At 47.0% G+C, this 24,505-nt stretch overlaps 1 protein-coding gene across 1 annotated transcript in view; it reads right to left on the bottom strand.

The window, feature by feature from the left end:
- USP43 (ubiquitin specific peptidase 43) overlaps nucleotides 1–24,505 on the bottom strand; it is a 146,308-nt gene that overhangs the window by 35,059 nt on the left and 86,744 nt on the right. Inside the window, 3 exon segments of the mRNA XM_056848198.1 lie at nucleotides 6,162–6,324; nucleotides 17,095–17,239; nucleotides 22,399–22,534. Coding sequence (XP_056704176.1) covers nucleotides 6,162–6,324; nucleotides 17,095–17,239; nucleotides 22,399–22,534 — 444 coding nt within the window.

The raw sequence follows: 24,505 nt of genomic DNA, 5'->3' as shown, positions 1-24,505 counted from the left end.
AAAAGGCAAGAGACTTCTTAAAAATAAATAAAAGCTGGGAGTTCAGATGCATTAGTCAATCATGACAATGGATCGCTATAATGCTATAGTAATCTAGCAATTTCTGGGTTTTTTTTAAAGCCCCAAAAGCTGTGTCGGGTGCAGGGAGAAATGGCAGTCATGGAGGGGGAGCTGAGGAACAGAAAATGGTGGTGATATGGAGAGGACCTTTAAAAATGCACCCCTTCTCATCCACACAGAAAACAAACATGTGATCTTTACAAAAAGAACACATCAATCTAGTGATAGGTAGTGTGCGGAAGCAGTGCAGGAAAAGGTGGTTTCATGAGGAATGGTACAACTCCGGTGAGCACCCTGAGATATCAGTTTGGAAGATGAAGGAATAACCCTCAGACCAGGCCTGGGGCCTCGGTGCCTGACAGGGACCTGGGACAGGAACTCCTTGAGGGATGCCACTATCCTTTACCTACAGACCTCGCGGCTAGGGTGGATTGGACGTGGCACACCTCCCTCGAGCACTAAAAAGGCTTGGCAAGGAAGAGCAAGAGCCATACCGCACGTGACGGCTCGGAGCCAGGGTGGGTCTCGCCCTAAGAACGGGGATGCACAAAAAAGAGGAGGCCTGACTCTTCAGCATCCCGACAAATTGCCCGCACTGCAGTTAGTTCGGGGGGATGTTTTTGGCTTGTGTGCGCTGCAGATCCCTCTTGAACAATAAAAATAAAGTTGGCCCTTTGATCATCCCAGCTCTGGTGTCAGCTCTCGTTATTAAGCATCCGCAGACAAACAACCAATTTCACTGTACGGAAGCAACTGATTTCACTGTTCAGACAGTGAGTTGTGGGCTATGAATAACTGGCAAACCAAACTCCTGGTGCTGTTTCGTGGTCAGAGAAGTGGTGAAGGCATGCTGTGGTTAGGTCACAGGTAATCCGAATGATGGCAATGGAATGAGTTGTGGTGAATTTTCTTTACATGAGGTTTTGTGGCAGCTGCTGGCACCACCACACCACTTTCCTATCTATGCAGAGGACCTAAGGGGAATTTGTCAAGAAGGTCAAATGCAAGACCAGCAGGAGGCAGGGCAGTCAAAGGAGTGAGGAAAGGGGTCTCAGTAAGCGTTCTCACACTCGAGATGTACTGGATTTTTTTCGGTGCCCTGCAGAGGCCTCTGATATCAGAACAGCAAAGCAGGAATCAAATCCCAGTGCTTTTGAAATCATTCTCTTCATTTTGCAGAAGGGTAAACTAACAAGAGTGCGGGAGTATTATGATGAAAGCTATGTGCTACATATACTTTAAGTGCTTCAGGGGACATCCCTCTTGGAATTTCTTTCCTGTGGGGTTTCTGAACAAGGCTAAACCCGTTTTTCAGCATGCTAGAAAAACATGTTTGTCTGTGTCCAAAGTAATTTACCTGTTTTGGTTAGGAGCCATCTCCTGTCAATTCATAGATCTGCACAGCGGTATCCGTCCCTACACCCCTGTTCCTAAATACAATTTGTTGTCTAGAAATCTTGCATTTTAACCTAAATATTTGCTCAGAAATTTCCACGGATGAATCATTCCGGACCGAAGAGACAAGATGTCCTTGTCAGAAATTGAGCATAAAACGGTGGGCCGGAAAGGAGGAGATTAACAAATTTGGTTTAAGGGCAGACCTGCTTGAAGACTATGCAAATTGACTAACAGGAAAATTTTATTTCCACTTCAAAGCCACAGACTTTGAGAGAAACCCTGCCCTGGCACAATAGTCCATGAGAAGGATTTGGGAGAGGCAACACTGCCAATCTATTTACTGGCTTTCCTTAGGGTTTTTCCCCCTTAAAACGGGTAACTGATTCCCCCACCCCCATCTACAACTAAGGGTAAATGTTTAGATTTGAGTCCAGTAGCACCTCAGACAGCAACAAGAATTTCAGGGTGTAAGCATTCAAGAGTCAAAGCTCCCCTCCCTTCTTTGTCCTTTCCCCCTTCTCCTTGTTCCCTCTTCCTGTCCATATTCCTTGGAGGACCTGGGACTTTCTGGGTCGATGTTGGTCTCCGGAGTATCACCTTAGACCATCCTCACCATTGAGGATATTCTTGTCATTTCTAAGAATATGGAGTTAGGACGCCATCTTGTTAATCTAAACTGGACAACTGGTTTAAAATTGTATGTTTTAATCTTACATTTATATTGTATTACATTGTGAGTTGCTATTGTTGGAAGCTGTGCTGAGCCTGGCCTTGCCGGGAAAGGGCGGGGTATAAGTTAAAAAAAAAAAAATTTAAGTCAAAAGCTCCCCAAAACTCTTGTTGGTCTCTGAGGTGCTACTCAGATCTAACTGTTCCACTGCAGATAAGGTTGCCAGCCTCCAGGTACTAGCAGGAGATCTCCCGCTATTACAACGGATCTCCAGCCAACAGAGATCAGTTCACCAGGAGAAAATGGCCACTTTGGCAATTGGACTCTATGGCCTTGGAGTCCCTCCCCTCCCCAAACACCACCCTCCTCAGGCTCTGCCCCAAAAACCTCCCGCCGGTGGCAAAGAAGGACCTGGCAACCCTAACAGCAGACCAACATGGCTATCCTCTGAAACTATCTTAAGTGTAAATGTGTTTGATCCCTTTGTCAGTTCTAGGACCAGGGGGAAATGAACATATTTGTCTTTAGACTTAGTTTTCTATGCTAAACTATTTTGCATCTTCTTTTTTAATTTCTCATAAACTGAAACATACATTCTGCCTGGAATTCAAGAGATTGTAACCACTGCCACTTTTGGTTTGAAATGCCTGATTTCAAGCTTGAATTAGGGCGCAATATATATCTTTAGATGAATAATAATGTATTAATGTATTAATGGAACTGTACGCTCTATAATGGCATGTATTATTCTCTTTTTTAATATATATTTTTTTTCTTTTTCTTTTTTTTTCTGATTTACTATAAAAAAACCAATAAAAAAAATGAAATGCCTGATTTCATATTTTAAGTGGACAGCAGGGAGCTTAAAAACTCTGGCAAAAACCGTGTGATTCTCAGCCAGATGACAGCCTGAAACTCCAGGCTTCTTTGGCCAGCTTCTGCAACTCACAAGAATGGGTCTCATAAACGTTAAAAAGCAGCTTCATGAAAACCACAGGACGAAAAGCCAGGAAATGTTTCTCCTTTCAAAAAAGAAATTCGCTTGCTACATTGAAGACCCTCATGCTTCAACATATGGCAGAACAAGAGCAGCAGAAATAGTAATAATAATAAATTTATTGCAGTCATAGACCAGAAAATATCAGGGCACAAATTCTATGCTACAAATCTAACAGCCTAAAACCTTATGTTTTCAAAAAATACTAGCAAAATAGGTAAGATTCTACATAAAACAGTATAAAACAATATAAAGCATAGATCTGTAGTTAATATGATTTTTTATCATTACCAGCAACCCTTTTATTGTTTTGAGCTTTGACCACATAAGCACAAAATTGGGCTACTTGCTTTGAAATAATGGGATCTTCATCAATTAATAGGGAGCCCCGTGGTGCAGAGTGGTAAGCTGCAGTACTGCAGTCCAAGCTCTGCTCACGACCTGAGTTCGATCCCAACGGAAGTTGGTTTCAGGTAGCCGGCTCAAAGTTGACTCAGCCTTCCATCCTTCCAAGGTCGGTAAAATGAGTACCCAGCTTGTTGGGGGTAAAGGGAAGATGACTGGGGAAGGCACTGGCAAACCACCCCGCAAACAAAGTCTGCCTAGTAAATGTTGGGAAGTGACGTCACCCCATGGGTCAGGAATGACCCGGTGCTTGCACAGGGGACCTTTACCTTCCCCCCCCCCATCAATTAATAACTTTTCCAACCATACCAGCTCTCAGGGGTGTATTTTAATATCACATTGGCAGCTGCCATGTTTTTTCCCTCAGACAATCAAGATTTTAAAAATACCAATTTTCTTATGCGTTATCTAGATAGTTATTTTTCTTTAATTTTTGATCTCAGTGTGACTTTGATCAGGGCCAAATTGGCCATATGAACAGTATCATTACAGTAAAGTAAAGTAACCATACCCTCTCTGAGCATTCTGGGAGTTTAGCTAGTAAAGGAGAAACAAACTTAGCCCCTTAATCCACTGTAGTACGGACATCAAAAATACATGTACCACCGTCTCCACCTCACCCGTTGTACACGAGCATAGAGCAGCAGAAATAAAACCATTTCATGCAGCATCATTCTCACAGTTGCCTTGTCTAACATGTGTCCTACCCTGTTCTCTGGTCCTGACCAGTATTGACCCACAACTACTGACCTCAATGATGGATCCCCTTTCTACCCTATATCCTCATATCTCCCTGAGCCATTTGGCTGAAGAAGTAGGGTATGCAGAAGTTCAGCTTTCACAAGAGACCAGTTTTCTAGGAGGGAGTTTTGCATAATTCTTCCCCCTGGAACATCACTTGGAGAGAGGAGGGGAGGGGGGGAAGTCAGGCTGGGCCTGCCTGCATAAAATGGAAATATTGCTAGATAAATTGCCCTCCATAAAGCTCAGCATGTTACAAGCTGTTTCCCAGCCGATCATGGTTTATTAGCCACTGCAAGCATGCAGAGTGTTACTTAATGACATTTGGGATGTGCAATGTGAATTCATTACCCGCCTACAGTGCTTTTGCATTCAATTGCCCTCCTGCGAGCTCCTCACAGGCATCAGCTGCTGGTAAACGGAGTGCAGCTTCCCCATCTCCAGCCCGGGAACAAATGGACTTTTGGAGGAAAGAAACACACCCTGGGCAGAACATAGCTGCAAGCTGAACGGTCCTAAGCAGAGCAAGGGGGTTGGCTCAGGATGCTTCCATAGACCAGATGCACAGACCGATTTGGCAGGACCGCTGCCCCAACCCCTTTGTCATGAGCATAGACAATACACTTTGCCACTGCGCTTCCTTTTCCAGAACCAGTATTAACATTACGGGGTCCAGATGTTGTGCCAAACGACACAAGGAAAACTGCTCTTAACAAGCCCAGCTGCTGCTAGCGAATCTGATTGCTTCCTGCTTTTCAGAGATGCTGATTAGCCTGGGGGGGGGGGGTGCGACTCAGACAGGAATCTAAAAGACAAGGCAAGTAAAACTTTAAAGTACCCTCTCTGTATTGAAAGGTGGGGACATCTCTGCATCCTCAGTGTTAGTAATAGGGTATGATTGGCTTTCATCCTACGGAGTAATCACCGCATCCATGCAAAATTCATGCAGCCAGAGGTTTGGTTTTTTAAAAAAATGAGGCTGTTTCGCCAATGCCTGTACATCCGCAAGCCCCAGTAGAATTGTGGCCTGTTAACATACAATCTAGAACCGAGGACCTCGTTCATTTATTCAGATGCGGCTACCACACACAATCAGTGGACTCTGAAGGCCAGCGCTGTAAACTCTGAGAGACGAGAGGGCCTTCAAAAGCAGCCCTTCAGAACCTCTGAGGTGGGGACGTTTAGCAGTCTTCTTGAGGAATTAATTTGGGACCGTGCTGATGTACACATTTAGCATCTAGGTCTACACTGGGCAGAATGTCTCTCCTGTCAGAGCTGCCTAGAACAGTGGTTCTCAAGAGATGGGATGCAGAAGTAGCCTAGGTGGGACACAGGGTTTTCATAGCAATTACTAAGAACCCACTCTCCCTCAATCCCCATGTCCACCTGCAAGTGTGACACGCTGTCTCCTGCTGACCCTACCTGCTACAGATTATCCTGCCATGACCTTTGGCATACTAGCAGTAACCTGAGGCCAGGGGTGTCAAACTCATTTGTTAAGAGGGCTGGATATGGCATAAATGTCACTTGGTCAGGCCAGGCCAGGCCTCGCTAACCCAGATCAGGACTTGGGGGGGGGGGTTGGCTTCCTCAGCTGGAGAGCCTGCAGTGGGCTCATGGACTGGGGTGGTGGCTGCTTTGGGTGGCTCGTGGGCCAGATAAGAGCTCTCAAAGGGCCGGATCCAGCCCCTGGGCTGTATGTTTGACATCCCTGCCTTAGGCACTAAGGGCTTCTCTTAAGCTTCCATTCCCGTGCTCACCAGCTCGCATCTTTGATGTACTACTTTCTGCAACTCATGAGCCAGGCTCCCGGTTAACCACACCAGTTCTGCTGCATGCCCAAAGGCCGGGTACCTGTTTCTGAAAAGATCTCGCAAGAGCTCTCCTTACCTCACACCCTCCTGCCCGGACCCAGCCACATTACAGACAAGGAGCAGGATTCTGCTGCCTCCACCATGGTGCAAAAAGTCTGATGAGATGGCCCCGTTATGAGCCAACCGCTGGCCTTCTGGCTCCGAAGAGTTGGGAGAAGATGGGAGGCTGTGAGGACAACCTGGAAAAAGGAGACAAAAATAAAAGTGAGGGAATCCCCAGGTGGCGCCTTCTCCATTTGGCACCTGCTTCAGGAAAGGGCTTTAATGCAAAAGCTTGTGGCACTTTTGAAAAGTTCTTGTCACAACCCATCTGAGGAAATAAGCACCCTACCAGAAAGACAATGTTAGGGGCAAGTGGATTTGAACCAGCTCTGATAACACACACATATATAAGGGTTCTCTTATACACACACATACTTCATGCTTCTGCCATGGTGCTATCCCATGAGGATGTGGTATGTGTGTGAATCACAGAGTTGGAAGGGGCCATACAGGTAATCTAGTCCAACCCCCTACTCAATGCAGGATTAGCCTAGAGCCATGTTGGCGAACCTATGGCACGCGTGCCGACTCTGGCACGCGTAGCCCTCTCTGCCGGCATGCGCCCGGCCGCCTCCACTCAGCCCCCGGGGAAGCAGCCTTCCCTCCCCTTCCCTTCCCGGGCTGGAGGCGAGGGGTCGAGGTGCGGCTTTGCCTGGCCCCGCGCCACGGGCGGTCCGCAGCGACTCCGGATTGGCTCCTCATGCCCGAGGTCGGACTGGGAGGCGCTTCAGAACGGGGGCGGGGACAGCGGGCGAGCCGGCAGCGGTCGCCCTCAGGGCCCGCCTGCCCGCCCGCTGCAAAAGGCCCCTGAAGGCCGGGCCGCCACCTGCGGCGCCTCCCCCGCTCGGCCAAGAGGAGCCGCCGCCGCCGCCCCGGTTCTGCCTAGCGCGCAGCCCAGCCGAGCAGCCTGCGAAGCGGCGCCGGGGAGAGGGAGCGGCCCGTGCGGTGGGGGGGGCGTGCTGCGGTGACGGCCGGCGGGACTTGCGCCCAAGCAGCCCCCGCAGCCTCTGGGAGGAGGAGTAAGAGGGCTCCTGGCCCAGCCTGGGCTCCGCTGCAGCTGCCAGAGAAATGCAGCGCAGCACGGCCCTCTCTGAAGCCGCAGCGTGCAGGAACGCTGCGGCCCCTTTAAACCCCCGCTCGCCATCGGCAAGAGGAGGCGGGAGGCGGGAGGGAGGAAGATGCTTCCCCCAAGCCGGGAAGGCGAAGCGTCCCTTGCACGCCGCGCGGCACAGCGGTTGAAACCTCTCTCGCCCGCCGCAGAGGGAGGGAGGGAAAGAGGGAGGGGGGAAGAAGAGGAAAAAGCCAGTCGCTCCCTCCCGGGGTGGAGCATGCGCGTGGGAGCCGATCAGGTGGACTTGGCGGGGGGGGGGGAGAGGTGGGAAGGCTGAAGCCCGGTCGCAGGGAGCTGGCTGTATGTGTGTGTGAAGGCTTTTCTCTCTTTTCTTCCTTTTTCTGTCACTCTCCTGTTCTTTCTCTCCTCTTTTTCTGTCTCTTTCCCCCCTCTTTTTCTCTCTCCTTTTCTTTCTTTCTTTCCTTTCTTTCCTTTCTTTCCTTTCTTTCTTTCTTTCTTTCTTTCTTTCTTTCTTTCTCTCTCTCTCTCTCTCTCTCCTTTCCATGCTTCCTTTCTTCCTTCTTTCTGTCCTTCATTCTTTCCTTCCTTCCTCCTTTCCTTCTTTCTGTCCTTCTTTCCTTCCTTCTTTCTGTCCTTCCTTCCTTCCTTCTTTCCTTCCTTCCTTCCTTCCTTCTGTCCTTCTTTCTTCCCTTCCTTCTTTCTTCCCTTCCTTCTTTCTGTCCTTCCTTCTTTCTGTCCTTCATTCTTTCCTTCCTTCCTTTTCCTTGCTTCTTTCCTTCCTTCCTTCTTCCCTTTCTTTCCTTCTTTCTGTCCTTCCTTCCTTGCTACTTTCTTTCCTTCCTTCCTTTCCTTCCTTCTTTCCCTGCTTCTTTCCCTGCTTCCTTCCTTCTTTCTGTCCTTCATTCTTTCCTTCCTTCTTTCCTTCCTTCCTTCTTTCCTTCCCTGCAGATCGACCGCAGGCTGCAAGCTGTGTCCCCCTGGCACCTTGGTTGCCTGGGCCCACCGCTGGCTGCCTTCCCACCTGGGAGGAGGGGGAAGACCTGGGGGAGCTGAGGCACCCTCCAAGCCTTCTCTGCATAGCCTCCCCTAAGGTTGCCAACCTCCAGGTGGTGGCTGGAGATCTCCTGCTATTACAACTGATCTCCAGCCAATAGAGATCAGTTCCCCTGGAGAAAATGGCCACTTTGGCCATTGGGCTCTATGGCTGTGCAGTCTTCCTCCCCAAACCCCGCCCTCCTCAGGCTTCACCCCCAAAACCTCCCACCAGTGGTGAAGAGGACCTGGCAACCCTAGCTTCCCCACACACACACACCAGGAGATCTACGCCCGGTATGGCCCCCGAATGATGTTATAAATATGCAAATGGCCCTTGGCAGAAAAAAGATTCCCCACCCCTGTTCTAAACTAAAACCTCAGTATTCAGGTTAAATTGCCACATTGGCACTCGGCGATAAATAAGTGGGTTTTGGGTTGCAGTTTGGGCACTCGGTCTCTAAAAGGTTCGCCATCACTGGCCTAGAGCATCCCTGACAAGTGTTTGTCCAGCTAGTGCTTGAAGACTGCCAGCAAGGGGGAGCTCACCACCTCCCATGGCAGCCAATTCCACTGCTGAACTACTCTTACTGTAAAAAAAAAATTCCTAATATCCAACCAGTACCTTGTCGCCCATAGTTTAAACCCATTATATTGTAAGTCCTATTACTTGCTGCCAACAGGAACAGCTCCCTGCCCTCCTCTGACAGCCTTTCAAATACTTAAAGAGAGCAATCATTTGTGCATATTATTTGTGACTCCAACAACCGTATGGGTGGGGTTCACTGGGAAGTCCTTGCACCCACCCACCCCATTTGCGTGTGGGCTTTATCATTTACTTCCAGGAATGCTGTTCCTTTTCCTCATCGCTGCTCTTGTGGACGTCCATTCAAGACTAGTAACTATCACCCTTCCCTAAACCTGATCCAACCTCCTCCTTCTTCTCTAAGTTAGTTCTTGTATGCTTTGCCTTCATTGTGTACCTTCATTGCTTGAAATATATTTTTCTTATTTTTTATTCTTCTTCAATAAAACCCTTTTCAACTGTAACTACTGCCTGCTCATTTAAGAGTTCTCACCCGGGAGCTGGTATACATAGGTTATTGATCCCAGTTAGCCTCTCTCGCTCTCTGTCTCCAGCTAATATCCCCAATTTCAGTGGAGACTGCCTGCTCAGGGTAACAACTGTATATGCTCTTCCCGCAATACAATAATTTATTTAATACAGTAAATACTACAGAATAATGCATAAGAAAATATGCAAATGAGCTTAATTTGCAAGATATTAACAGCCAGCAGAATTCAGCTTTTTCTCAGCAGCAAATTTCGGTTACTTTTGCACAGAATTTGATTTTTAAAAAATACTACTTCTAATAATATACAGCACAGCAGACCTAGATTTAGACAAAACACTGACCAGTAGGAAAAGGCTTCATAACTATAACAGCAGTTTACAATGGAACAAACTGACTAGAGATTTGTGGACTCATTCTCTGGCACTTTTCATGGAAAAGCTAGATGCAGTAGAGTAAGAATCTCACAGAATACAGGATATCCTGCCCTTGGGACAGAGATTTGACTAAATGGTCCATATCAAACCCTTCCAGCGCTGTAAGCCTGCAGGAAAAAATGAACACTAACACTCCAACAAGTCACCTAAGGAACCTCCCTAAGGCTGACTACTCATTATCACTAGCTGTGGGCTCTCAGGCATAACCAGTCCAATCTGCACCCCAATTTGCAGCATGAGCTTCCCACCTCCCTCGATTCTGGGCTCCACGATTCATCAAAGCCACCTGGCGCTGGGGCTGTCCAAAAGGCAAAATCTCCACGAACTCCATCTCCCAGATATGCACACGCTGTCTTTTCTGATGTTTTTCAATTAAGGCCTCTTGTTTAGCCTGGAGAGGCAATAAATCACTGCCACGGCACTTCAGTTTCAGTCTCACTCCTAACTTTGCATACACAAGCTAATTGTGCCCAAACTACAGCAGTCTGGACAGACTCCCCGCCAGCCCCAAGGCTCAGCTCTCCTCATCCTTTTCTCAACAGCTAGGCTGTGAAGCTGGTTTCACCACTAAGAAGAAGAAGAAGAGTTGGTTTTTATATGCTGACTTTTTCTACCACTTAAGGAAGAATAAAACTGGCTTACAATCACTTTTCCTTCCCCTCCCCACAACAGACACCCTGCAAAGTAGGCAGGGCTGAGAGAGTGTGACTAGCCCAAGGTCACCCAGCCAGCTTCATGCGGAAACAAATCCAGTTCACCAGATTAGCCTCCGTCGCTCATGTGGAAGAGTGGGGAATCAAACCGGGTTCTCCAGAGTAGAGTCCACCGCTCCAAACCACTGCTCTTAACCACTACACCATGCTGGTGAAGCCTCAGTTATGCAGAATCCAGACCCAGGCAAATATCACAGAATTTGGCGATGTAGACCAATATAGGGAGTAATGTCCCTAAATGGCATTTAAAGCCAGTTCATACAATCAGCAGAATCAAGTGGTAAAGTTTTTGCTGGACTACAGCACTAGGGGTGCGCATCGGATAAAGCTGAACCAGGAAAAAAAATGGTGGCAATAAAAGGGAGCCGAAAAGTGGATCTCGAACAATGCCAAATTTATTCGGCATTATCCGGGGCCACTTTGCCCCTGCTGCCATTTTTAACCTCTCTCCCTCACTTACCTGCTGGCTGGGTCGGCTGCTGGCTCCGAAGCCCACGTGGAATTTGGAGGTGGAGGCGATGCAGGCAGGACTGAGGGCTCGTTCAGAGCCCCGCCTTCAGCTCTGTGTGTGTGTGTTGTTTAAGTAAAAGTGCGTGTTTTTTTTAAAGTAAACGTAGTTTAACATCAGTTTAGAGAAGGCAAAAATGGGAAAGAATGGATTTGTCTGCTTGAACTCCTAACAGATTGTATTGTCATGGGGGCATGAGGCAGGCATCTTTTCCCCTGCCCAGAACTCTCCCAAACACCTTGCGAGGAAAGTTAAACTTTTCCTCCTCCCCATACTGTGAGGTTCGGGGTTAGATTCACAGCTTCCTGTCATCTATCCCTGAATCTCAGTAGTCAGACTCTGGGCCAGTTGCAATCCAGTGTTCAACTACTGGAATCAGGACTAGCTGGGAAGAACTCTGCTTGCCTGACCCTGCAAGAAATCTCCCCATTGTTTATTCCCCAACTCTAGCAATCCGTCATGGGGGGAGGGGACACTTTGTATAAGACTAAAGTAAAGCAACTGTCCATACTGAAAGCTTCACCATCACTCTCTAATGCCATGCCATCTCATTTGGGTCCAGACTAATTTTCCATCAGTGGAATAGTGGAATAGAGCCAGGGTGGTGTAGTGGTTAAGAGCGGTGGTTTGGAGTGGTGGAGTCTGATCTGGCGAACCGGGTTCAATTCCCCACTCCTCCACATGAGCAGTGGAGGCTAATCTGGTGAACTGGGTTTGTTTCCCCTCTCCTGCACACGAAGCCAGCTGGGTGACCGTGGGTCAGTCACACTCTCTCAGCCCTGCCTACCTCACAGGGTGTCTGTTGTGGGGAGGGGATAGGAAGGCGATTTGTAAGCCGGTTTGATTCTTCCTTAAGTGGTAGAGAAAGTTGGCATATCAAAACCAACTCTTCTTCTTCTCCTCCTCCTTCTTCCCTTTTGCATTCTGCTGCTCCTCACTCTTCTTTTGCAGATAAGGACCTGCAGGATTGTTCCAAATCTGGACAGATTTAGTTTCATTGTCCAAACTTCCACAGTGGGTTCCCCTTTGCCGTTCTTTGCTTCTCTGCCCCTTCAAGCTTCTGCCCTAACTACACCCTCCTGCCAGTCCAAGATTCACATTTGTCCCTGATATGAGCTCCTTGAATCTCTAGCGGCATTTAAAGACTGAAAAGCCAATTTATCTTGATGCAAGTCTGACCCTTTGAAAGAGGGATGGCTTGGCTGCCGGCCAGATCCAGGGAAGCTAAAAATAACTTCTTGTATTAGTCATAAAATAGAAGCAAAGCCCATTTGGGCAAAATGTAAATTGTAAAATGCCATTGATCCCAGGTAGTAAATCTCTACAGCAGCCACACAAAATTGGAAAGTCCCTCCAAAATCACAGCCCTAACATCTCGGTAAGGTGCCATCAGTTCACCGGGGCCATGTCAGGTCAATATCTCTAAACTCAGCTCCAGAAATGTGGAAAGGTATGATAGATCCCTCTGAGTTTTTAGCTCCCTTGGGGCACCTTCCCCAGGGACCTTAAAGCATCCTGTGTATCCACCCCTTCTTATGTAAGCTCTCCTTCCCTGAAGGTTTTTAAGAAGAGGCTAGATGCCCATCTGTCAGCAATGCTGCTGATTCTATGACCTTAAGCAGATGATGAGAGGGAGGGCACCTTGCCCTTCTTCTGGGCATGTAGTAAGGGTCACTGGGGGTGTTGGGGGGAGGTAGTTTGGAATTTCCTACATTGTGCAGGGGGTTGGACTAGATGACCCTGGTGGTCTCTTCCAACTCTATGATTCTATGTCTTTGACCTCCTAACACATGCCTGGAGTAAAAGTGAGCACAACCAGCCAAACTATGGGTTGGATCATCGGCTGTGTTCTATTCATGAAAGCCGCAGTTCTACTTGCATGAAATTTACGCCAATTCCCTCCCCCCACTCAAAAGACCCCCTGCTGCCCTCCCACACTACCCCAAGGACCCACCAACCTTCAAAAGCAGGATTTCAGTAAGCCCCCCCGCCCCGGCTGCAATGGAAGGGAGAAAGTTCCGTGCCACAGCGCTTAGTACCCAACCCCAGGTCTTTCTTTATTTTACTTTATTATATCTGACTACATTTGGAAAGGCTCAGAGAACGTTTGCTTGGGCTTTCCAGCTCACCACAGCTATAGCGACACTAGAAACCACAACCAGTGTAAATGTTATAACATTTACGCACCTGGAAATTGTAATGATATGGAAGCGCTGGCTTTTTAAAATTCTGCTGAAGATTCCTAGCGAGTAGTTTAGAGTTTAGGGGCAGCAGTTTAGAATGCAGACATGGTCGGCAGCAGTCCTGGAGTCTGGTACGGTCTTCATCCGGGGTGACAGTTTTCACTCTCGTTTATGTCGCTAAGAAGCCATGATAGGTTATTTATTTCTTAACTTGATTTATACCCTGCCTTTCTCCCCAATAGGGACCCAAAGTCACTCCCCCTCCTCCATTTTATCCTCACAACAACACAGTGAGGTAGTATTGTCGAAGGGTTTCACGGTCAGAGTTCATTGGTTCTTGGGTTATCCGGGCTGTGTGACCGTGGTCTTGCTATTTTCTTTCATGGCGAAACGTCACGAAAGAAAATACCAAGACCACGGTCACACAGCCCGGATAACCTACAAGAACCAACAGTGAGGTAGGTTAGGCTGAGAGTCTATGACTGGCTCAAGGTCTCCCAGAAAGCTTCCATGGCAGAGTGGGGATTCGAACCTAGGTTTCCCAGACCCTAGTCCAACACTCTAACCCAGGGATGTCAAACATACGGCCTGGGGGCTGAATCCAACTCCTTGAGAGCTCTTATCAGGCCCGCAAGCCAGCTGAGGCAGCCACATTCCCTAGTCCCAAATCTGGGCTGGCGAGGCATGGCCCGGCCCGACCAAGTGACATTTATATTATATCCCACCCTCGTAACAAATGAGTTCAACACCCCTGCTCTAACCAGTACACCAGCCATGAAAGATTCTCCAAACTTTAAAACTTTATCTGACACAATGTGGTCAGCGCCCTGCATATTATCTATGGAAAAAAATACAAAATCTGCAAGCAGAACAATTTCTATGAGTTATTTGTTGCAAAGTTTATCTTTTATTTATCTTGTTCAGCAAACAAGAAGCCATGAAGATGGAAAGCAGGAAAGGATAACTTTTGGGAGCAGACACATTAGTGGGGAAAATCAGAGATGCACAGGTCACAGTAAACTGTATCATCTTCCCTGCTGAAGCATCAGAAAAAGAGAAATTGGGAGCAGATTAGATGTTCAGAAAGTACCACATAAGCAACCCTCTGACAGGCCAGGACTACCTCAGAATGGATACAAGGGGGACCTGCTAGATTCACAGTGCCTTCAGACCAAAATCTCATTGCATGCATAAGGTGCCTGATATGTACATTGTCGACAGGCAGAAGATTTTGCCATAGGCAATGCTTTCAAACAGCATAATCCTAGCCCATAAGGCCTGGGATGGGCAGCTTCTCACCGCTTTACCCTGTTCGGGATTCAATCTCCCAACACCCCTGTGGATTCACTTCAGTGATCTCCTGTCAAACTTCAAAGGACTTTGTGGAGCAGAACCTAAGGTGTAAACAGAGAATCCTACACACAGAGACCCAGCACGCGCAAGCACACACATACAGGATTTCCCCCCTTTCATCTTGCAGGGTGTTCCTAGAGAGATCAGGATGGTTTTCTAAGAGCCCTGGGTGCCCACTTCTAGGATCCCATGCTTCAGGATTGCTGGGAAAGTGCACGCAGATATTTACTAAGATCCCTGGCTGTGTGTTAATGCAGTCCCAAGCATTTCTTCAAGCATTGTCAGTAAAGTGCAGTCAAATCTTCATTACGGTATCTCCCTACCTTCCTGTATCACATCAGATATAACACATTTTAACACCACATCATAGAATCCCGATACATAGCCACTGACACAGTTCGCCTTGTTCGTCTGGGAGGTATAAATGAAGAGCAGTCTAAGGGGGAGTGGAATGGTCCCAGATCATGAAACCTACTCTTAACTGAATTGTGCAACCATCCCTAGACATTAGTAAGTATTTTTTCCAGATTTTTTAACCAGGATTTTATTGGCCAGGACAAAAACACATAGTAAGGATTGGAGGTGACCCAAAAACAAATGCATCAGTGGCTAGGAAACAGCTGAAATCACTGTGATATGATTATCCAGCTAGAAGGAGGAAGAGGAAGAGGAAGAAGAGTTGGTTTTTATATGCCGACTCCGCAGGGGAAAGGTCTCTCCCAGTGACCTCATGATGCAATTGCTGGGCTATAGATCTTAATAAGCCCACACTTCTGTCTGCTGCAATTGGACTAGGGCTAATCTGTGCTGGCTGGGGCCACCAAGGACAGGATGATGGATAGCCCCTGAACTTTGGTTAAAGATACCGGCCTTACCTTCATCCTTTGCTTCTCACTGACTTTTGAATGCTGCTGTGCAAAGGCATCATGACCTTTACAACTGGAACCCTCGGGCAGCTGGCATGCAGTCTTTGAACCAATGCCAGTCTTATGGCCACTAGGCAGACATTTAGCTAAGTGCCAGTCCTCGGGGCAGGTACATTTGGCAGTCATATCTCAGCTTGACCTCTGAATAAGGGAACCTGCCTCCTCAGGGCTGCCATTTGATGCAGCGTGATGAGTTTCCTCAGTGGCAGATCTGTATGTTTAACCCCAGCTACATTGCCATCATGGAGAAAGCAGAAGAGGAGGAGGAGTTGGTTTTTATATGCCGACTTTCTCTACCACTTAAGGAAAAATCAAACCGGCTTACAATCACCTTCCCTTCCCCTCCCCACAACAGACACCCTGTGAGGTAGGTGGGGCTGAGAGAGTGTGACTAGCCCAAGGTCACCCAGCTGGTTCATGTGGAGGAGTGGGGAAACCAACCAGGTTTGTCCCCACGACAAATCCAGTTCACCAGATTAGCTTCCACGGCCCATGTGGAGGAGTGGGGAATCAAACCTGGTTCCCCAGATCAGAGTCCACCACTCCAAACCACCGCACTTAACCACTACACCATGCTGGCAGGTGGCGATGCAACAGAGGCTCATGGGTGAGGAGTGCAGGCTCCTATCCCTGAGCCCCACAGATTGCTTCCCCACAGCCACTCTTGCTTGGCATTTTTTCTTCCATCTGTAGCTAGATCTCAGTTGCTGGAAACATGCTTGGGAAGAGGGGAATAATGCAAGGAGAGAAATGGAGGGAAATGGAAGTTCAGCTCTTCTGAGACATGATGCACCCCTTTTGCTCTTTAAATCAAACCATCCTCCCACCTCTACTTCATAGATGTCTGTGGTAGATCCAGGTTTAAAATACAGAGGCGTGCTGCTAAGCCATCTAGTTGAGCCCTCAGGCAGGGCTGAATGTTGAAACAAAACACTGTTAATCTCAGCAGAGTAAGGGGATGAAACAACTTTTTTGACTTTCCTGTTCATTCCTCTCCTCCACTTTAATAATAATAAAAAAGGATTCAGTCCTTTCAGCACACGCCTCTATCTTGAAGCTCCATGAGTTGCCAATATGGAGAGGGGAAGAAGGATGATGATGATGCCGACTTTCTCTACCACTGAAGGCAGAATCAAACCGGCTTACAATCACCTTCCCTTCCCCTCCCCACAACAGACACACTGTGAGGTAGGTGGGGCTGAGAGAGTGTGACTAGCCCAAGGTCACCCAGCTGGCTTCATGTGGAGGAGTGGGGAAGCCAACCAGGTTCACCAGATTAGCGTCCACCACTCATGTGGAGGAGTGGGGAATCAAACCCGATTCTCCAGATTAGAGTCCACTGCTCCAAACCACCACTCTTAACCATTACATCATGCTGGCTCTCATATGGTACAGGCAAGCCCCTCTCTCCAGTGCAACACCATTGCCCATTCCCAAGGCATGGAAGTCAGGAAACGCAGATGTATCACAATGCACAATGGAGTGAGTCAGACTTTGGACTTAGCATGTGGCAAAAGGCTGGCCTCCACAAGTGCTGATAAAAAGAAGCACCTTGTTTTGTGGACACTGGCAGTATTCCAAGAAATTACCACCACCACAGCAGGGCATACCTGAAAGGCGGGAAGAACTGGCCCGGTTAAAGGAGAGTGGAGCCTGGAAAGCATAGATGTTGTCACCCTCGGTGATGGTTGTCAGGTCCTCATCATCCGAGAAGGAACACTGGAATCCAGACTGGTTCAATTCTGCCAGGATCACCTACAATAGGAAACAGTAGTCAGGGGCGCCAGTCTTGCATGCTTGAGGCATTTGGCAAAAAGGAAACCTCCCTGGTCTATATTTGCAGAGCCAGTACCAGACTAACTGGGACAGTAGTGGGACTGGGCAAGAACTGGAAGGAACTAGGAACAAATATTATGGAGTTCCAGATAAATGTTTTGCCCATATTTGTCACTTGGCAAAAATTATGGGACTTCCAGCAAAATATATACTCCAAGACGTGTTATGAAGTCAGATGATAAACCAATCCCAAAATAAAGAGGATTACTGAAGTACCCAAGCAGAACAGTTGGGTAATCAGTTCCAGTAAATAACACAGTTAACCCTTAAGCCTGAAAAATGATCTCTGTTCAGATATACCACTGATACTGAAGTACATCTTTTAAAATTCTACATAGATAGCAATTACAGCACAATTTTTTGCTCTAGCTGTAGATCTGTTATCTTCACGCCTAGTCAATAGAGAGGCCTGAGAAACTGACCCATATAGAATAAAATCATGGAAATGAGCCTCAAAATTAAGTAGGAACCAAATCAGTGGATACATTTGTATTTTGCCACTTGGGCACTGCTGCAGGGTGCCCCACTGACCCATGGGTGCCATTCCCCTTTGGGTGCTTTGAGTGGTCAAGACACTCAGCTGCCATCCCGGGTCTCTGCCCAGCACTGCTCTCGCAAGCCAACCTAACTCCCAGAGGGGTTCTCTCTGGGTTATCTAGGCTGTAACAGGCTGGTAGACTAGGGAATGTCCCCCTAAGAGGGCCAGCATTCCTAGCACTCTATCTGCATTGCTTCTCACAGGCTTCGCCGAGTGCCCCATCTCCTGCTTTCACTCCAACTAGCCTTCGCAGGGACAGCTTACCACAACTGAACACATGGACATATGAACACATGAAGCTGCCTTATACTGAATCAGACCCTTGGTCCATCAAAGTCAGTATTATCTACTCAGTCAGCATTGTCTACTCAGACCGGCGGCAGCTTTCCAGGGTCTCAGGTAGAGGTCTTTCACATCATCTACTTGCCAGGACCTTCTGCATGCCAAGCAGATGCTCTACAAGCTGAGCTACAGCCCTCCCCAATAATCCCCAATGCATACTCCTCCTCTGCCTGCCCTTCCTAGGAAGAGATACCATCTAGCATTTGGCATCCCCAAGTCTCTGTCACCTCTAGGTATCTACTTCCTGTTTCCTGTTCTTACACCAACAGAGAACCCTCTTCAAATGAATGTGGGGGGATTTGTAGCCTCAGAACTCTAAATAGTGGGATGTAGCTCAAAGTGGAGCGCGTTTCTCTACAGGCACACTTTCCCAAAAATAAGGACTGATAATACAATGACAGGGGTCACTCACTTAGTGGTGAGATTTCTCTGCAATACACACACACCCTGAGCGCTTATAAAATAGAAAGATTGCTTCCTCCAGTGTGGTGTAGTGGTTAGAGGGTTGGGAGAACCAAGTTCAATTCTTCACTCTGCCAAGGAAGCCTGCTGGGTGACTGTGGCCGAGTCATACTCTTTCAGCCTAACTTCCTTCACAGTGTTGTTGTGACAATAAAATGGAGGAGCGGAGAATGAAAGGTGGGGTTTAAATGCAACAAGTAAATAAATAAAATATATTCTCAAGATAATTCAACATCTTTTCATTCACAAAATATGGGTAATCTGCATCAAAAAGTAAGGTTGCTCCTCATTTATGGAATGCTTCCCAGAACTGCTTCACGCCATCCTCAGAAGCAGCAAGAAGGGCAATTCTCCCACCTGCAGGTAATGTGTGAATATCAGGATCAGAGGGGACTCAAACAAAAACCTCCTGGCGCCCACTGTGGTAACTCACTTGCTGTGAAATGGTAAAGAAAGGTGGCAATGATTATCCTTCCAGGTCCCAGCAAGGCTCCACTCCTTCCTTTTTCCACCTTGGTTTGTCCCCGACCTGGCCTGATGTTCTTCCAGGTTAGGCTTTGGGACTTTGCTTTGATAACATGCCTGTGTCGTTCCCAAGTGTCTCTCTCAGTGCCTCTGCTTGTCAGCCTGCCTGCCTATGACCTCCCTGTCTCTTACCTATGTGACTCCTTTCCAGTCTTTCGACCCCCATGCTCACCCACCCACCAACCTGTTGCTCCTCTCGATACCAATTTCAAAGGCAACCTAGAAGAGGATGGATTCTTCAACTCAGACCCTGGCCTGTTAATGGTTCTGACTCTGGCCTGTTAATGGTTCTGACTCTCTAGATCAGAGGTTCCCAAACTGTGCTCCACGGAGCACTTGGTGCTCCACGGAACATCTCCTAGTGCTCCGTGAAAAGACTGGAAAGAAAAATACTACTGTCATTCGGTTTATAGTGTATAGGTGCTAGGTGAAAATTAGTGCTCCATGACGAATTTCTCTCCTGAAAAGTGCTCCACAATTCAAAAAGTTTGGGAAACTCTGCTCTAGATTAATTCTTTTGTGTTACACTTGTGCCACCTTGCTTCTTAAATCTGCCTAGATCCTCCAGTGGGTCTGACCCAGTGCTCCATCTATTCCCAATTCCACTGGGAATCATACTTCCAAATTTCTCTCTGTTTGCCTTCCCGTAACTGAATGCTGACCTGCAAATTACCATATTACCCCATGACAAGATCTGCAAGCCCCAGACACCGATGCAATTCACACTTTATACTGTGAGGAGATGTGAAAGCCCCGTCCATCCGTCCCTCACACATAGGATATTATAGCAGAAGTGGGGAAAACAGATGAAGAACTCACTCATATATCCATTTTCCCTATTTCTCTATAACCTCTGCAGCCACCTTCAGAATTCCTTTTATCCTGGATGAATTAAGAGATGTGTACTTGTATCTGCATCTTCAAAATCAGATGCACACCACTTGTCTACCAACAAACTTGTCTACCAACAATCTTCCAAGTAATATGAGAAATGAACAGCTAAGACAAACTTCAATTTCTGGAAGGTAACAAGGTGTAAACTCTCAAGCCTTTTCTAATATACACCTGAATGCCACTTATAGGGGAAAGTAACAAAATAAATATGCTTGAGAGCATTACTCTACTCTTCTAGCACACTTTAGAAGAGTAGAAGAACTCTCTATCATTTGACCATCTTGAAAAGTATGCACAGAACAAGAAGTAGTATGTAAAAGGCATCGTGTTGACTTCTCTGATTTCTCTGTGATAGTTAGGGCTGTTGATTCGGTTCGGCCCGAACTGAAAAACAGCCGAATTTCCCTTGATTCGGCGGTTTTTAGTTCGGGACGAACCGAACTAAAAAATGGCGGGCAACTGGGGAGCCGAATTCAGCGAGTTCGGGAGTTCACGAATAAATCCCGCCAATTCAGGGCCGTCAGTAAGCAGCATAACCATCAGTAAGCAGCATTCTCCTCCCCCGGCCAATCGGTGGCCAAGCTGGGTCTTCTTCTGGCCAATCAGTCAGGATTGAGTACTGGAGGAATCAGCTGGTGTGCGGCCGGGCCGGGGGGGGGGAGAGAGAGAGAGAGAGAGAGAGAGAGAGAGAGAGAGAGAGAGAGGGAAATCCTCCTGTGTGTGTGGGGGGGTGCTTGTGCACATTCGCTCCTTTCTGTGGCTGCAGGGGGCGTATTTTTGGGGGTGCAGATCCCAAACTTTGAGCGGAGCTTCAGACAAGCCTTCTTAAGAGACCACCCAAGTTTTGTAAATATTGGGTCAGGGGGTCCCGAGATATGGGCTTTCCCCTTTTCCCTATTGGGATGAATGGATCAGCTGATCCTGTGTGCATCTCCAGAGCAAAACGTTCCGTGCCTACTTGGAATCATCTTGGATTACCGAGTCCTCCCCAGCCCCTCCTGATGGAACAGAAGACAGCCACAGTAAGACCCCTTTGGGGGCTTTAATCTATAATTTTTCTCCTGTGTGTGTGGGGGGGAAGCAGAGTCTGTGTGTGTGTTTTGCAGTCCTGTTGCAATGCTTTGCAAACTTATCAGCTGTTTGTCGGGGCTGGGAGCTTTGTGCGTGGGCGGCAAGCTCTGCTCAGACATGCACATTAAGGGTGGGGGGACCCCTTTCGGGGCCCATATCTCAGCCCCCCCTGACCCAATCTTTACAAAACTTGGGGGGTCTTTCAAGAAACGTCCTTTGAAGCTCCGCTGAAAGTTTGGGACCTCTACCCCCAAAAATGTCCCCCCAGAGCCGCGGAAAGGCACTGTTGTGTTTTTAATGGCTTTATTCGGCCGAATTTTTTCCCTAAACTTTGAATTCCCGCCGAATTGCACGGACCCTAAGTGGGGGAGTTCGGACTTCGGCATATCCCGAATCTAAACGGGCCGAATTCATTCGAATCCGAACTATACCGAATTTTTTAAAATTCAACAGCCCTAGTGATTGTTGCTATTGTTTGCCCACAAGTACCAAACAGAGCATCCTCAGGGAGGATGAGGCTGGATCTAATGAGACTTTGAGAATTGCATCCCACCTCTTCCATAGACATGCTTTCTTATTCCACTACGGTAAGGCTCTGACACTTCAACAGCCTCTGGGGAGGCTGCCAGAAGAACCCTTGATGAACAGATCTTGTCTCTTCTGGCCTTGTGGGACCTCTTCAGCTTCTTTCCTATGTGGTGATCCCCTCTCGTCGACTTAACAATGTGATTGCAATAAAAGCTTAACCAAAACAGGAGTCATCTTGTGAACATATCCTTCCCCTGACAACTGCCCCCCACTGCTTTTTCCAAGATCTTTTCGGGAGCTCTTGTTTAGTCCTCTTTTTTTCTGGTGGGAACAGGAAAAAGAGAAGAGAAAAAGAACACATATGAGACACATTTAGGTGGCTCATCTCCTGGTATTCTGGTGGTGGCAGCTGTGCTCCATTTTGAGCCTGTTCTTGGCCACAATCTCTTGAAAAACCAGTCATTCTCTAGCCTACTACCAGTGATATCATCATGCAGCCAATTCAGTTCTTGCTCTCAACAATGTACCTACTACTGGGAAGAAGAAGGGATAGTTTTCAAATGTTAATAAGTGCCCAGTTACAGCCGCTCAGAACCACAAATAGCAGAGAACCAGTACAAGAAAGCTGAGCTTTCGAGAATTAGGTCATGTCCCTGCCGAGCCCCATTTTGTAACTATAGCTACAATACTGATAGGGTGAAAACTAATTTTGATTTACCTGGTCAGGTGAAATCTTGCCTTCCTCTGCCACCATTTCTCTCAGCTTTGCCACCTTGCTGAAGAGAGGCACAGCCAGGCCCACGCGCACAAATCGCTGACTCTTGGATTGGAAGACAAGAGTGACATTCAAGGGTCTACAAGAAAAGGGAAGGGTAGTAATTAAGACACATTTAATTCTTCAGCCAGCCCCCACCCCACTCCATACACAGACACCCAATTCTGTGCCGCATAAGTTAAACGTGTATGCATTAATCTACTTAAATGACTGGTTTTATTTATTTGGTTATGCCACCAGCTCTTTAATAGTTAATACAGTTGGATGCCCATAAAATGGAAAGAGGTTTCATTGTTTAAAAGAGACTTTTAATCTGTAGGAAAGGTTAAATCAGATCCAGCATTACTTGCATGTTTAACAATAACAATAACAACAATAATTCCCTATGTCTTTAGATCCATGTCAGTATAGCCTTTATGCATGGCTGTTTCCCTCTCTTGGTCACCCCTCCAACGACTTTGTCTTTCTTTTGATTATGCATGCTGTTTCCAACCATCAGAGGTTGCCTCACTCTCCCCTGCATTTCCCCATGTTTTGCCTGCATTTTCAAATTTGAGATAAATAGGTCTCCGAAAACACGGGGGAAACACAGGGAAAAGCAAGGGGAGAGCGAGGTGACCTCTGACGGTCAGAAATGGCATGCATAACCAAAACAAAGACCCAAAGTCGTTGGAGGGGTGACCAAGAGAGGGAAACAGCCATGCATAAAAGGCTTATCTCTTTTGGGTAGACAGATGCATGCACATTTTATGTTCGTTTGGTTGCCAGACTAGTGCCTATTGTGCGGGGTTGGTTATGGAGAGTTAGTGAATCTCAGCAATAACATTGACAAACCATATGCATATCTGACCATTCAAATGTGCAACACAGGATTCTGAAGATCCCTATATATAAAAACAAAGGACTGAAAAAAGGATTATAGAGAAATGAAAGTAAGTGAGGATCTTTAGTTCTTTTCTTCACCACAATGCAGAGCTCAGGTGGCTGTGTCCCTCTTATGGAGGCAGCCTCATTGTTTTCAAAAGTCCAATCATAGATAAAGCCAAAAATCTGGAGGGAGTTATGAGGGTTTATTCAGAGACCTGATAGACAAAAAAAAGGCAGGGAGGGGAAAGCTATGCTGAATCTCCCCCATGGGGTATGAAGTGAAAATTAAATGAAGTTCCTACCAGAAGTCATTTTAGAAATGTACAGATTCCGAAAAATTGTCAGACAATGAGCTTTTGTGGGCAAGAGCCTGAAGTTAATTAAGAAAGTGTCTGGTGTATGTGGCACACACACACACACACACACACACACAACTGAGGTACAGTCAAGATAAACTGAATTAACAAGGAAGAATCAAAGATAATAAAGATATGTTACTCAGGGACTTTAAATCCCATCAGATCCCCTAAAGCAGGATGAACTATGTTCAATCAACACATGGTTCAACTGAAGTCACGCTTAATTGTAAAGCTTTCCTCAGCCTGCAACAGAGATTATCCCAGATTTTAGGATGGACTGGTTGAGTTTAAACCAATTTTGATGCAGTTTCAATCCCAGGATTTTTAAAAAGTTCTACCCATTCCATTTTTGAGTAGCTTCATTACCCCCTAAACTGACATGACAGCCCCAATCAGGCATCGTTTCTTTTAACTCAGTTGCTCCAAGCAATAATGTAGGTTTCTAGTAGGGGTGTGCATATCAATTTACCAAAGTAAAAACAAAACAAAAAACCTTTCCGGTATTTTCAGGGGGGGGGGCGTTTCCTGGTATGAAAAAGGTGGCAATAAAGGGAGCCAAATACACAGATCCCAATAATGCAGAATTTTTTTTTGGGGGGGGGGCATTATTTAGCCTGCTTTGACATGCCACCATTTCCCCCTCTCGCTCCCCCCTTATTTACCTGCCTCTGAATGAATTCCATGCTGCCCCGATTCTCAGAAACGCAGAGAATCAGGGCAGCATGGAATTCATTTTTCATGTTCAGGGTTTATTTTTGGTATTTTCTGGCTGGGGCTTATTAACCTGAGACTTGTCCAAAAAAAAATCCTAGTTTTCTGGATTT

The sequence above is a fragment of the Euleptes europaea genome, chromosome 1 (assembly GCF_029931775.1).
Source record: "Euleptes europaea isolate rEulEur1 chromosome 1, rEulEur1.hap1, whole genome shotgun sequence".
NCBI classification, from domain to species: Eukaryota; Metazoa; Chordata; class Lepidosauria; order Squamata; family Sphaerodactylidae; genus Euleptes; species Euleptes europaea.
This window is presented reverse-complemented; position numbering and strand designations above follow the sequence as displayed.